This window comes from Calidris pugnax, unplaced genomic scaffold, assembly GCF_001431845.1.
Source record: "Calidris pugnax isolate Ruff unplaced genomic scaffold, ASM143184v1 scaffold111, whole genome shotgun sequence".
NCBI classification, from domain to species: Eukaryota; Metazoa; Chordata; class Aves; order Charadriiformes; family Scolopacidae; genus Calidris; species Calidris pugnax.
The window spans coordinates 6,799,175-6,814,593 of NW_015090872.1; the positions used below are offsets into that span (position 1 = coordinate 6,799,175).

Here is a 15,419-nt window from a genome sequence, read left to right on the forward strand (position 1 = left end):
CAATGATGAGAGACAGGAGCTTGGCTTCTGGTGGGGCTCCCTGCAAATGCAGGGTCTGGAGGCCAGGGTACATCTCCCAGTGGCTGCACAGCCTCCCAGCTTGTGTCTTGCTCCGTGATGCCACCCACCAGGTACAGTTGGTGGTGCAGATCACAGATCCTTGGTGGCTCGTCTGGTAGAGACAGCGATGGAATAGAAGAGCTCTGTGTTGCAGATGTGAGATATAGGACAGGCTTCAAAGGAGCTGCTCGTAAAAGATTTGAAGCTGGGGTGTGACAAACCATCCACTGTTTCAATGTTCCCAGCATACTCAGGCAGCACTGGGTAAAGACGTGCATCTCTCAAGTCTGTGCTTTCTTTCAATAGTTTTGTCTTTACCAATTAGACATGTGAGCATGTAAATGACAACATAAAAATTAATTTTGTATGGCAGAGATTATTCCTTTCTGTTACTTGCTGGGAACTGCAAACAATTTTCTTGTTGTAGGACTCAGTAAAATGGGATTTACAAACTTTGTGAGCCAAGTTACAGGCAGAACTGCTGATGCAAAATGTTGTGTCAGCAGCAGTTCTCCTGAACTTGAGCTCTTCTGCAAAAATAGTAAAGTTAGAAGCATGCTTTTGTAATTGGATCTTTTTCTTCCTTAATTCTTTGTATGTTCCTACTGTCTCTTCCTTGTGCAAGATCAGCGTGTTCTGGCAACAAAATCACCTTCATTGCTTTCTGTATGGTCTAGGACAGTTTGACACTGCGAGGTGATGGGAGGGAGTGAAGGGGCAGAACTGGGTGCTTTTTAGAAACAGGGAATGGAAGAAAGCTCTTGGAATTTAAGGGCTTTCTTCTGTTTATCAAATTCTAGATTCTCTCAGACTTTGTGACAATAAATGAGAGGATAGAAGTAACTTTTATTCTCTCTTTAAGAATTCAGGGAAGCATCAAACCTTATTTTCGTGCTTCTTTAAAAGCATCTCTCACATCTAGCTGAGCAGCTTGCACGTTGCCAAGCATAGTAGCAAGTTTGCTAAGGTAACTGTTGGAAGTAGCGTGAAAATATGCTCTTTCCTCGTTTTGCTCCCAGAGCCGTGATGGTTCTGTTCCACTAATGTGAACAGTTCCTTTGAATGGTTCCTTTAATTTTTTTCTTTTTTTTCCCCTCCTCATCTGGCAACAATTAGTTGCTGCAGCCATTGTGAACAGGAGCTTTCTGATTACACTGACTTTCCTCCCACTCTCCTCTTCTTCCAAAACTGATGTGAGTTTCCCTGACACACTTGACACTCCTGGCTGCCTGGGAACGGAGGACAGTTAGGTGTGATGTTCAGGGTCGGAGAGGTTTATGTTGTTCTGGCTGATTTGTGGAGACTGATGGGCACACTAAAGAAAGAGCCGTTAAAGTTCTTTAACTTATTTTCTTATGCTCAGTCAAGTTGAAACACTAGCTTATATTAACAAAGTCTCAGTATTTAATTACCACTGAGCAATAAAACCAAACATCTAATCTTCTGTTGCTGTTTAGTGGTTCTTAGAGACTGACACAGTGTGTTCCTAGATGCATGTCATCAGGAACAAGAAAATGCTTCTGCTTTTGCATTATTTCTGGTGTTCTTTGCTGTGAATGGAGAGGGGGTGACCTTGTTGCCTTGGCTCTGAAAGACGATTAGCTGTTTCTGTCTCCTGTTTGTCTGCAATAAGATGTATTTTAAGCATTTAGCAAGTCAGTTGGTGCTGGTGAACTTGGCACCTTAGCTCTGTTCACAGGTGCCAGGGGAACTGGAGACGTGCAATGCCTTGATATGTCTGACCTTTCTAACTTATTTTCTACCTGGATTCACGTCCTCAGAGACTGGGGTCATGAGGGATCCACTGTCTTAGGCCCACTGACAGCCTGCTTCCCAGGATTTGCACATTCAGCCATGGTTTTGCTGGGGACTGGTTCCCTGCTGGTACCAGGTCTGCCAAGGTCCCTTTTTATATGGCAGGTTCAAGAACTAGATTTGCTGCCGTGTGAGTTTGTGTGCCTTTGAACAGGTCTCTCCCTGAAGCTGAGTGAAATGCACACAGGCACACACACAAAATGCCAGGTTTTATTACCTGGATGAAAGAAACTGACGCCTGAAAGTGTTTAGGCTGTTGATAACTCCAGCCCTACACACACTGAAATACGAGTGCCTGCCAGGTCTCACCAGGGACCTAGCCTACCCGTACTTACTGCTGGCCAGATTTAGAAAATAGGAAGTGCCTGCCAGGGTATTTCTAGATGTGGGTCAGTTTATGGATATGCACAAGCATTTGCAAGTGCGGTGGTCTGGGAAAGGGAAGGAAATGTCATGTTGTAACAACAACGTGGGGTTCATGTGTGTTTAGGGAAGGGAATATAAATAACACGCAGTACCCAATTGCAGGTCTGCTTCCAAGGAGCAGTTGACAGAAATAAAGAAGCTTCTTTTCCCTCCTGCTGCATTTTCCTTTTCATTCCGTATGACAGGCGAGTTATTTCTTGGTGGCATTTGTCTTCTAAGCCATTTTTTTGTTGCAAGTGTCCTCCCTCCCCACCCTGTGCCACATATCAACTCTGTCCATTTCTCTCATTCTTTGCTTCCTATGAAAGCAGGCTTTGTGGTGCCACTGACTGCTCTGGCCATGGCACTTTTCTCTCTTTTGCTACCAAAAGTGCTTGTCTGCACCTACTATCTTAGTTTCTTCCACTCACATCCTGGACTCTCTTCCAGTCCTCTGCCTCCAAGTTCGCTAAGTCATTTATGCCCTGATCCTTGCTCAAGCCTAGAACTAGTTGCTCCAGCCCACATAGCATAACTTTGACACAGCTGAATCTGCTTCTCTTGAAATATTTGCTTGACTTCCGTAATAACGCACTTGGTAGTCCTTCCATCACCCATCTGATCGTTGCCAGCGTATCCTTCAAAAGATTGGATTCTAATGGAGCAAGCTCTGCCTGTTGCTGTTCCCATTCTTATCTCCTCCTATGCCTTGCCTTTCAGTCGTCTCAATTGCAGAGATAGCTTAGATTGAATTTTCTTTTTTTTTTTTTTTTTTTTTCCACACTGGCACTGTGACGATGGCTCTTTCACCCCTCGTTTTGATGCATGTTGTTCTCTTGGCACCGGTTTTGCATTTGTGTCTTGTCCCACCTCAGCATCATTTCTCATGCATTACTGAACTGCCACCTCCAACCTCTGCTTGGCCTACTTATTGTATTTTACTGTCAGCATTTCTGCACTTTCTCCTTCTTGGCTTTCAGGTGAAAATCACTTCCCAGAAATGCCTGCATTACCCAGACCCCTAATCCCCTCCTTCGGCATCACACTTACAACAATTCCTCAGCAGAATTGGGCTGTTGGCAGACTTCAATGTGCTACCTTGGCCTGCCCGATCCTGTGGTACCTACCTCCTTTCTTAGCAAACTGCCCATGAATCTGTTTTTTTCTTGCTTATTTTCTGATTGTGAATGGCTTGGGACCTATTTTCTAAATCTGGCCAGCAGTAAGTATGGGTAGGCTAGGTCCCTGGTGAGAATTCATAGGCTCTGCACTAATACCGAGTAATAATTCTTCTGTGTACATCAGATGTGTTCTTTAGCTCTTTTATCCCTTTCTCCAGGCTGACTGATGCCTGTGACTTTTTAGCTGCTTATAATCCTTGTCTTCTTGCTTTCTAGAGAACGCCAGGACTGCGAGATTGCTCAGGAAATCCAAGTGAAGCTGGTATTTGAAGCAGAGCAGCGCCGCAGGCAAGAGGAGAAAGACGAGGTAACCTTTAAAGCTGCAGGGATCCAGGGCTATTTGTAGCAGCCCTTTCACTGCAGGAATTTCAGTCCTTAGCCACAGGAGATAGCTTGGATGGTGTCAGTCCTGCAAGATCCTCATAGATCTCGGTATGCATAGAGATTTTGGGGAGTCCTGTTACAGGGATAAAATACAGTCATAGTCCTCACACTAAAGGGTCACAAGGGTTGTTGATGCCAGTGGCCTTGCTAACGAAGAGGGCAAGTAGTATGTGGGTCTTGCTGAGGTGCTCGCTTCCCCGGTGTAGGAAGTTGTAATTGTTTATGCACTTTGAAATCTGCTTGCTTTCTCAAATGCAAGGTAACAAGTGCTATTTCTGTGAGCATCCTGGGTTGTGATTTCTTCATCTTTGGTGCAAAGACTTCAGTGGAACTTTCAGCCCAGTCAATCATCTCTGGCTTCTCCATTACCTTATTTCATCTTCACATCCTGAACACTCCGATGTGGTTTCTTGCTAGCAGATTACTTTTGTTATTGCAAAATATTGTTCATCTGCTGTTTGCTTGAGAGTGGGTAGTGTAGATTGTCCATGCCTTTCAGAAGACTTGGCTTGTTGATTACTTTATTGTGTTAGCCTGTCAGATGAGGTGTTCAAGAAAGCCACAGAGTGGAGAAACACTTCTGTGGGCTTGGAGTGCAACCCCATTTTTCACTCCTTGTGGCGCTTTCTCTGTAGGAAGAGCTTAAACACAAGGCTATGTTTCCTAGAAGAGCCTGAAAAAAGAATCTGACCTTACCTTGACAGATGCATCAGTTTGCTTGTGCAATACTTCATTTTCTTGTTATACCATTAAGTCCAAACAGGTACTAAAAGGCTGCCCAGGCAGGTATGGAAGGGCTTCCAAGAGGAACACTGGCTAAAGGATTTGTGCTATAAACATGACCAGCTACCTTATTTTTTGGGAAAGTGAAGGGGTGCAATACCACTCATAGTGGCTGTGGGAACCCCACCTTTCCTTCCTGCTTTCTGTAGAGAGCTGCCTGGATGGCAGCAGTGTGACAACAGCTCCCTGCAATGTGTCAAACCTGCCTATTGACCATCTTGTGCTGTTGGGAGCAGTCTTCAAATGAACGTGGGTCAAAGCAATGAGGAGAAGTCACAAATACTCTTTCTCTTCCTGCTGGTGTGTGGGAACCATGTACCAAGTGTGGCTGAAATGTAGCTGTGGGCTGAGAGGCTGCAGCTGGTACCAGCATGTGGTGCTGCTGCCTCTCCTTGCAACAGGATTTCTGGAGAGCTTGAGTTAATACTGCTTTTCTTCCAAGGTCCCCACCAGTGTTATTTCGTTTGGGTGGACTCATCTGGTGATGAAGAGCCTGAGAGAGGCTGCACAGTGCCTCAAGGGGTTATCAGCTAGCAGAATGACAAACATGTAGCTCTCAGCACAGTATCTATACACATACCTTGCAGGATGCTCTGTGTTACAGCAGAATTGTCCTCAGGCTGGGCTGGTCATATATTTGCCACACATGAGAAGGTAGTAGGTGCCCAGCATACGCGATAGCTCCCTGGTATTAGTAGTGGCCACCAGTGTGATGCCAGTGCTCTGCTTGAGGCAGATCCAGTCTGCTGCTCAGGGTATCTAAATGAAGTGCTAAGCCTCCCTGCTTACAAGTCCAGTTTGGAAGAGATGGTTTGTGTGGATTTGCAAGTCCTGAGCTGTCTCAGTCCTGGAGATAATGTGCTTAAGCCCATGTATTTATAGACTTGCTAACTGTACTTGCTAGAAGAGGTTAAACTTGTCAGGAGAGAGGAAGTGGGGGGTTTTCTGGTGGGGTGGGATTTCTTTTGGGGTGATTTGTTGGTTGTTTTTTTTTTTGGTAAAGAGCCTGTGGAATCCCCAGATCCTCCACAAAGCTGGTCACTAAGCAAATCCAATCTGAATCCAGAACTAATAGTTTGTACTTGAAGACCCATCCAATGTCCTCCAGTGCTGGCTCTGGAGGGTGCTGGCTCTTACTTTGCATTTCAGTGATGCTTTTCTTGCCTGCAATGTACACTTTACATGCATGGTTTTATAAAGGTCCTGAGGATTAGGGAGGCTTAAATATAGCATCCAAAGAGCTTGCCTGCCCTGCTGGTATCTTCCAGCTGTTCTTCCAGGCTTCAGACTACCTCCACTAACTCGCAAGCTTCTGGGCCCCAAATGAGCAAGCTCCAGGTAGCTGTTTGCTGTTGCTGGGCCTTCTTGATCCATTAGTCAATCTCGAAGGAAAACCAATTAGAAGAATGGAGTGCTATTGTCTTTGATGACATATCTACCAAAACTATGACAGAAGATAAACGGCTGCAGTCCCCGCAATGCTCCTGCCTTGTGCCTCGTCCTCTCTTCCTCATGTCCCTTTCAATTTTCTTTTCCTTCAGCCTCTGTCTGTCAAATTGATGCATTTCCCTGCCTGGCATCCTACAGTCCCTGTAAATTACCACTAGTTTGAAGCAAGTTCGTGAGTTGCTCTGGGAACTCCTTGCAGTCCAAAGTGCCTTCAGCTGGAGACAGCCTTTGCCTCTGTTTTTTTCTTTCCCTGGTGGAATTCAGGGGGAGGTCCAGCCAACTTGGGTGAGCAGGTGTGTGCTTTTGTGACTTCCAGACCCTTGCTGAAAGTCCGAAGTTGCACACGCAGTCCCTTCTGCCATGCTGTGGCAGTTATGGCTTTGCAGGCTTGTGTGCAGGTGGAACAGCAAGCTGCGAGTCTGCCATGGGGCTGGAAGCTCAGCGGTGGGCCTGAGTGAGGTTGGATACTGGTTGCTGAGATAATCCCTTGTGTCAACCACTAAATTGGAAGCCCCATCCAGTCCCCAACCCCATCCAGGGGTTGAATTTCAAAGTAACCCTGTAATTGCCATGTCTGAAAAATCAATTAGGATTTTTATAATTGAATAAAGAATTTGAATAAAAGAATCTGGAGATATTTTTTGGGGGGGAAAGGTAATGCCTATTTTCTTCCATCTCTGCAGGACATTGCCCGACTCCTACAACAAAGAGAACTGCAGGAAGAAAAAAGGCGCAAGAAGCACTACCCAGAATCCCAGGGACATGCAGTCTATGAAGACAGCTATTATGCAGAAAATGGAGGTATGTTTCTGATAGTTAAGGGATTAAGATCATGATGGTATAGGTGAACCTGTTGATCTGGCAACTCTGTTTACCTACAGTCCTGCATTCAGCACTGTAGCATTGGAGCAGTTTCCAGAGTCAGGATCAGACTTTATTCTAGAATCAGGAAATATTTTGGGGGAAAAAAAAAAGTGGAGTAGACAATTTTATAGTTTTTGATGTTATAGAAGATGGGCTGAAGGACGGTGGTAGGATGTGTGGTGTGTGTACATGCAAGCACACCCATGTTTTGAAAGAGCTTGTGGAAAAAGACCGTAGCTGATAGTACTGATAAGCCACAGTTACTTTTCTGTAACACTGCAAGCATTTGGGGGGGGAAGTAGATGTAATTCCATGCTTGCATTCGAAGAGCAACAGTTCCATGTTCTCATCTGCGATGCTGGCACAGCTACGTGCATAAAGGAATAAATGCTTGTTCGTAGAACGGCCTTTCAAAAATAACTCCTTGCAGGTATGTATCCAAGCATTAAAATTAGCACAACCACTTTGAATGACTTACTGAATAACAAGGTCATCTCCACAGAATGCCTCTGCTGTGATTGTCATCTGGGACTGTACGTTGTGGAAAAGATATGACCCACAGTGCTGTATTGCTTTCTCTTGGTTGGCTTTTACGATTGAATACAGACCTTCTTTAAATTAGGAGGAGAGAATCAGGGTGTGTTTAATTATGGAGTAATCTGGGAATGGCTTTGCTGTGCCTTGGTGGTGGTTCTTGTGTTCTTTCTTCAAAAAAGAAATGTGTTGGGGAAGAGATGGGCTGCTTTTAATTAACAGATTGTGAAGATGAAGATCAAACCTTTTATTTCTCTTTGTAATATCAATGGCATTGGCGACTTTAAAGGTCTTTATTTGAACTTACACAAAGTATTTTAGTTTCAATTGGGAAGAAGTTCAAGGATGAACCAAGGATGGCCAAGAAAACACACAACACAAAGTGCAAAACAGTAACCAAGTGGAAACTTCATGACCACAAGTCCTGCTACATGTACAAACCTGGGAAAGACTTTGATCTTGGAGTCTTATGGCCAACCCACACTTCAATTTTTCAGAATTAAATGGGATAAGTCCCTGAAAAAACCTAATATAGGGTAGTAGTGTTGTTATGCAAAGATGGTAGGACAGGATGGATTTCTGTAACAGAAATCAGCTGACAAAAGCCTGTGACTCTCTGAACTGAGACTGTGGTGTGGATTTAGAGAGCAGGATATCTTGTGGGTCTAATTTTTCTTCCTGCAAAAATCTGTAGTCTCAGAGGTGAGGTGGAAGGTGTTCTGCCTGACCATTCATAGTGCTACTCTTCATCCTCAGAAAAGTTCCAGAAAGGACTGGGGTGGATTGTGATGTTTGGATCATCTAGTCCATTGATCTGGAACCTCTTAAATATGTGGCCACCATGTACTTAGCATGTACTTAGCACTGCACTTTAGCATCCTCAGTTTGCATAGTCCTCATTACTTGTGAACTTAAAAAAAGCCCTTTGTTTGATTTTGAGTCTGTCTTGAGACTGAATAAAAATTCAGCCACATCCAGGAGGAGTGTGGATTAGGTCTATAGCTCCAGAGCAATCCAAGCTCTTAAAAAGTGGAAAAATAAACATGAAAAAACACAGAGTTCCTTCCAGAAGTGTCTGTGCCATGAAAAACATTTCTGTATTCACTCAGTCCCTTGCTGCTCAAGAGAGTAACACCAGGACCTAAAGAGTGTTTATACAGCCCCTGTGGAAGGTGCCACAGGAACCAGTGCCTGCTGAGGAGTTAATCACCCTGAGATACCCCAAAAGCAAACCTTCTGCTCGGGCTGTTTGGCATAACTGTGTTACCTGCACCGATCCTGTCCCAACACGGCCACACTTTACTCTTTTGTGATCTACTGCTCTCTGCTGCTGTATTCATTGAACTTTCCTTAATAAGAAAATTGAGTTAATTCTTAGACCCTTGTTGTTATAGTTCAAAAACTGCCTCTTGCTTTCTGGTTCTGGTCTGCGTTGTTCAGTAAGTCATGTCGATTGTTTCACTGGATATTTGTTTTCTGTAAAACACGTGAATGGTGTAAAACTGAATAGAAAAACCCACCGGTTAACAGGAACTGCTGTGGTTACTCTTATGGTTCTTGGATTTTTAAAAATATACCTGTTCTGGATAAAAGTCACATGGATTTGTTTCCAGGGTAGTTTTTCTGTAGGCTGTGTTTTTGCTGGCTCTGATAAAGTTTTTTCTGAATAGAATGACTTGCAGGGAACGCTCAGTTTTGGTGCGTGGTTTCCTCCTTCCCCCCGACTCCCCTCCCCGAAATCTAGATGATTGTAAGGAAAGCAGAGTAATTTATTAAAATAGAATGCAGTTTGTGTGCAATGAAATCTATTTTGAGGATTATTAGATACTATAAAAAAAAAAATCTCAACAGTGAAGGAAAGAAGGAAAGTCTTATACTGGTGTTTTGGGGTATTTTTTATATAGTTCTGTTTCGAATCAGCCTCTGCTTCAAGGAATTATTTTTTTTTTCTTCAGAAATATGCCTTCATTCTGAAAAGCTGTTTTAGAGATAATAGTTCAGTCAGTGCAATGATTCAATGATTTTTCTTAGCAAATAGGTTGATTGGAAAATAAGTCGATCAGCAGATTGTAGGCAGACTGCTGCATCCTCATAGCTGTGTCAGGCTTATTACTGAAACTAAAAGCAAAGAAAATTTCCACCTGCTTTTTGGAAAGCACAGAGGAAACAACCCTGCCAAGCTGCTGAGCAAGCGGCTTTTCCAGCTACATTGCTGAGGTCAGAGGCCTGCGTTTTGTGAAGTCTTATCCTGCCCTTAAATTTCTGTAGCCCTCTCTGCAGTCAGAGCCTAAAATTTAATTTAGGTAATGAATAAGTGCAGGCTATGAAACTTCTGGGTCTACAAGAGAAACGTGACAGTCTGTGGTGGAAGATATTTGGATGCTGCAGCTATCCATCATCTCATTCTTGCTTTTTAAAAAAAAAATATTTAAAAAATCCCATCCCATTTGTCACTTTTTCTTCTGCTTTATGTGGGTCTTCTCCCCCATAAGGTAAGGCTATTTTCTGATGAAAAACCTGGTGCCCAAAGCCAGGGCAAGGCACTGGTGCTTATAAACCAGTATCCAATCTGACACTTCTTGGCCCCTCCTGACCCCCTGTTGCCTCCCAGCCTCACCTGCATCTTGTGCTCTCCTTTGCAACCCTTTCTCTGGTGGCTTCAGTATCCTGCAGCAGTGACATGTCACCAGGAGATGAGCTGCTCTGCTGGCCGTTTTTCAGGCCCAATGGCATCATTAAAAGCCTTTTATTCTACAGACTTGTCCTTGTCTTAGGAGGTGCTGGGACACGTTTTGGACCTGTGCTTTCTGCTCCAACCCTGTTGCCTCCCATGCTGCCCTGCTGCTGGTCTGATTGCCATTTTGCTGTCCCACGTTATATCCCACAAGCATTATATCCCTGTTATTTTTCCTTCTGATCCTGCCGTGCTTCCCTGGCGTTTCCAGCTTCTCCTTGCCTCAAGCTCCCTCCTCTGCGTGCTGTGAGTCTGGCCTCGCTGAACTGCCATTAACCCCCCCACCACTAACCCGCTCCTTGTTTGTCCCCCCGTTGCTCAGAGCACCCCTGGGATGACCCCAGAGAGAGGGTTTCTGAGCCTCGCAGGGCACGCGGTGGTGACAGGCGCGCACACCGGCGGAGAGAGCACCGAGAAGCGCCCTCACCTGTGTCCAAAGGCACCTCTGAACACAGGCATTCCCCCTCGGAGCGTCATCGGAGGTCTCCTCAACCAAGCAAGGCCAGCAATGGCCATCGGCAGGATGGGAAATCAGCAAGCCATGGAAGGTCCAGGAGACCTCCCAGCCTTGACCTGGAAAGAGAGGCTGAGCATGGTGCCTATGACCACAGCAATAGCTGGGAGCCACAGGAGAGGAGAGCAGCCAGCAGGGAGAAGGCTTGGAGACCTCTCAGTCTTGACCTGGAGTCAGAGCATGGACTCGCAGACCAAGCGCAGCGCAGTAGAAAGCCAACAAAGCAAGACAGAGAAAAGCACCTTCCTCGTCTTGAGGTGGAACTGGAGGCTGAGCAGGAGACCTGGCATCGGGGCAGCAGCCAGGTGATGCGCCCTGAGAAACACAAATCTCGTCACCGGGGCCACTCATCACACAGGACAGTGCATGATGAGAAGCTCCGTGATACTGAACCTAATGATCATAGGAAGGGCGAGGAGAGAGACTGCAAAAGGGCAGGACACAGAAGACCTTCCCCCTCCCAACACGCTGTGACACAGGGGAAGGTGAGAGACTGCCAGCGACACTCAGGTAACCGAGTGATGGGGAAGGCTTACGTACATGTGGGGATGGACCTTTCTGTTGCCCCATCCTGATGTCTGAAATCTGTCTTGTTTCCTCTGAAGATTCTTATCTCCAGTATTCACCTGCAATGTGTACATGGTGAATCCTGCCCAAGTTTCTCCCTTATTTAGTAAGATTCTTCGTACCCATTAATGTTCTTGCTTAGTTTATTTCCTGACACGTTCCATGACATCAGAGAAGATGAGTAAGAAGGTATTGTAGGAAATGGTGGCCTTAGAATCCTGTGTTTAAGAAATAAAACAAACACAAAAAAACCCAATCAAACAAAGTGGCCAGCTTTTATTTTCATGATATATTTTATGCTGTAGTCTCCTTGCACAGGAGGGAAAAAAAAAAAAAGAAACCTAAGACAAAATCAAATGTTATTGTTACACTCGTCTTTTGTTGATTTGGGATGCAGGTCTGTGAGGGAGGGCAGGTTTGCCTAAGTGCTAACAAGCCAGCAATTTCCATCTGCTTTCACTGAAAAGCCTGCTGGCAACATAATCAATCCACTTCATGGAAAATTCAGTAATGGCACTATGTGTCCGACCGGGCTCTGTTTGTAAGATGGGGTTCTTCTCAAATTGTGTACAAGTAGATTTTTCTAGGAAATGGCTACCTATGTGGTGCTTGTTGTTCTATAATATCTTGTGACTGGTGGGCTTTAAAAATCCAGATCCATCTTTCTGCTTTTAAAACCACACTGGGGGCCATGTGTGTCTCATAGTGAAGAGAAGCCTCTGGAGAGACCTTATAGCAGTCTTCTAGTACTTAAAGGAGGCCTACAGCAAAGATGGGGAGGGACTCTTTATCAGGGAGTGTAGTGATAGGATGAGGGGTCACGTTTTAAATGGAAAAAGGGTAAATTTAGGTTAGACATTATGAAGAAATTGTTTACTGTCAGGGTGGTGAAACAGCTGGAACAGGCTGCTTAGAGCAGCTGTGGATGCCCTATCCCTGGAGGTGTTCAAGGCCAGGTTGGAGCAACCTGGTCTAGTGGGAGGTGTTCCTGCCCATGGCAGGGGGGGTGAAACTCGATCATCTTTAAGGTCCTTTCCAAGTCTAACCATTCTATGAAAGTAGGAGTTCAGAGACTTGAATCTATGTCTGTCAGTGTGGGAAACTCCTGCATCTAACTTTTTTTCACTTGGATAAGGTGGGGATGATAATGCATGTCCGTTTCTGGAGATACCGGGAGAGTTATTCTTTGTCTTCATTGTGCAAAGGTTTTCTTTGGGGAAGTGGAAGGTGTTAATCATGTCTTCGTATAACCAGTAGGTTGTGATTTACCCTGATACAATGTAAATCCGAGTGACTCAGTATCCCATCACATTGAGTTGAAATAGCCAGAAGTTCACATCCTCTTCCTGTGGGCCATGGTCGTGGTGGGCTGTGTGTTCCCCTGAGTGTGGGCAGAAGTGATGTGAAAGTAACATTTATTGTTTTCTGAGCAAATGAAGCCTGGCACCGATCAGCATGTGAAGAAAGCTAAGCCTCAGGCTGGCCAGCAAACAATTCCTGGAAATTTACTTTTATTCTTCATAAAGGCAATGGTGTACAGGAGCCTGTCACCCACACTGTTGTTCATTCCAGCATGGTAAAACTGTGTTTACCATGGCCTTGGAAGCACTGGGAATAATTTAACTCTGACCAAACTGGTGCTTTTTGATGGCATTTCTGTGCAGGCTGGAGATTGCAGCTCTTCACAGTTTGGATTGATCACACTGTGACCAGGTCATACATTTAACAACAACATGCCAGAGCTGAAGTTTTCTCTTTTTATGCTAAGATAGTTTGTAAGAGGGGTGTTAATTGCTTAAGATCATTGATCAGTTGACTCAAAACAAAAAGCAAAAAAAACTGCACACACCTCCTTCATTACCTGAAGAGAAGATGGTTTCTTATTCCACAGTTTTATTCTGGGTTGACACATGAGGTCTCTGGCCCGCTTTAGTTTGAAGTTTTCAGGATGATTGGTGAAGTGTGATGGGGGTTTGTCAATAGATTCATAGAAAGTTGTTTTGTTTTTTTTTTTGAGGTCAGTTTGTTACTTCCTTTTTTTTCCCCTTTGGTCTTACCTGATAGGAAGGAAACTGGTATGTGGCCCAGTAGGATCTAACAGGTATTTATAATAATGTGTAAACAGTATAGCTGGAGGCATGAAAGTTTCGAGTGAAACTTACTTTCTCCACTTGGTGTGGAGGACAGACAGGCATCTAGAACATTTGCATACTTCAGACATAAAGCAGAAAGCTCGTTTTGATGTCTGAGATGTCTGAACAATACAGTTCAGACTGCAGATGAGAGGAGAAGGCATTCGTTGTACGTGAGTGAAGTCATGCATTTTGTAACAGGGATACAGTGAGGCTTTTTTGATGGCCTGGTGCAAATAGACTGTGGAGAGATTTTCAAAATGCAACATTTTAAATCACTTGGAGCTGGTTTAACTTTAAAATAAACAAACAAATAAAACTCTGTACTCAAAGCAAAAACTGAACCTTGTATGAACTTCAGAAATGTTTACTTGGCTCTTTTCTCACTGTAAATGGTAAAAATCATTTTCAGCCCAAGGAATAAATTCTCTGAAACCTCATGTGAGTCTGTCCCAGGCAACTTTTGCAGCCCACGCTGCCCCAGCGGTGTGTTCACAGACTCTGCTGCGCTGCTGACAGGTGTTGGGCTGCTCTCTGCTGCCCAGTTTTGCCGGTATATCTGTATCAACGCAGAGCATGGAAAAATTACCATTCCTTTGCTAGCACTGATGTATCAGCAAAGATTGCTTCTAAGGGATGTGGCCTCTTCGGCCGTATAGTTGCATTTGCCATATAAGATGTGGTGTATCAGACCTTTCTATATGCAAAACAGAACCTCCCTAAGGTGTGTGCTGCACCTCAGCTAAAGGTACTCTCAAACCAGCTGTCTGCCTAGGACGCTGTCATGGTCTCTGCTCATCCTGAAGTGGGGCTTTTGCAGGTGGCTGAGGAGACAGTGGAGATATCCTTACCTGAGCATTTGGGAAATGGACAAGTTGATTGTTTTCTCTCAATTCTCTAGGCACTAAGTTGAGGGGGATGCATCAATCCATGTATGACACACCCCAAAGTGAACAGGAGTTGTCTGATGCAGAGATTGCTCGGAAGCTGCAGGAGGAAGAGCTCCTGGTAAGTAGAGAGGGTGCATTAGTCAACTTGAAGGAACTAAGGTACCTAGTGATGACAAATTTAATTTGCAGAGCTTTTATGTATGATGGTGACTGAGACCTAAGATCTTGCTACTGTGCATTCTGATAGTTAGCTTTGTCTCCCGTATGTACACACATGGAGTGACAGCTGGTATCTAGCCAGTAGAACCCTGTTTTCTGAAATAAACACAATTTAATGACAAATGAAAATTAAATTATGAAACCAGACTGATACTTAACGAACATTTCCAGGCAGGTGAATACAGCCTATAGTCAGTGTGGTCAGCCCAGAAGTGAGGCAGGCCAGCACCCATCTTTGAGAGAGAGGGCAGAGGGTGGGCAATGCATTGTGGTGTGGCCTGGAGATAGGTGAGGGAAAAACTCAGCTGGAAAGATGAAATGACATTTTGGTGCTGTGTTGTGAGATAAGTATTGAGCTAACTAAGTATATTTGGAGAGGATAGTAGTGTATTTATATGGGCATCTACTTGCCCTGCTCAGTAGGTTAATGGGTATGAATAATTCAGAAGTGTTACTCTTTTCTCTCTGTTTTTATTGCCCCCTGCTTTTTTTTTTTTTTTTAGGCTAATGAGGAAGACCAGAAGGCAGCTCAAGTAGCCCAAGATGAGGTGAGCAAGAAGTCAAATGTTTGCAGCTAAACCGTACTTGTCCTCTCTGCCCCTTTGGTTGTTCATTTCCCTCCTTGTAGGAAAGCTAACGCCTCCAGTGGGGGGGTTTGCTCCTTGCTGATTTTTCAGGTATATTCTCAGGCTGGCCAAGCCAGGAGTTGCACTGCCTCTTGTAACCATAGCAGGGGAAGGAAATTCATGGCTGTCTAAGAGCATATCATGTAACTGAGTCCCAAGGGAGACTTAGCAAAGATGCTGCAAGATGAACCCCCCCATTGAAAGAAAAGGCACGAAAGGCTATGGCAGTTCTGCCATGTCAGGCATGCTTCATGTAGGCAGT

General features: G+C 44.6%; 1 protein-coding gene across 2 annotated transcripts in view; it reads left to right on the forward strand.

Annotated features, from left to right (window-relative positions):
• CCDC50 (coiled-coil domain containing 50) overlaps positions 1–15,419 on the forward strand; it is a 45,004-nt gene that overhangs the window by 20,021 nt on the left and 9,564 nt on the right. Inside the window, exons 4-8 of one of the 2 annotated variants that reach the window (XM_014945974.1) lie at positions 3,678–3,768; positions 6,761–6,878; positions 10,532–11,233; positions 14,324–14,430; positions 15,035–15,079. In XM_014945974.1, the coding sequence (XP_014801460.1) occupies positions 3,678–3,768; positions 6,761–6,878; positions 10,532–11,233; positions 14,324–14,430; positions 15,035–15,079 (1,063 nt within the window). The remainder of the gene's footprint in view (positions 1–3,677; positions 3,769–6,760; positions 6,879–10,531; positions 11,234–14,323; positions 14,431–15,034; positions 15,080–15,419) is intronic. The other variant, XM_014945975.1, reaches the window with a different exon arrangement.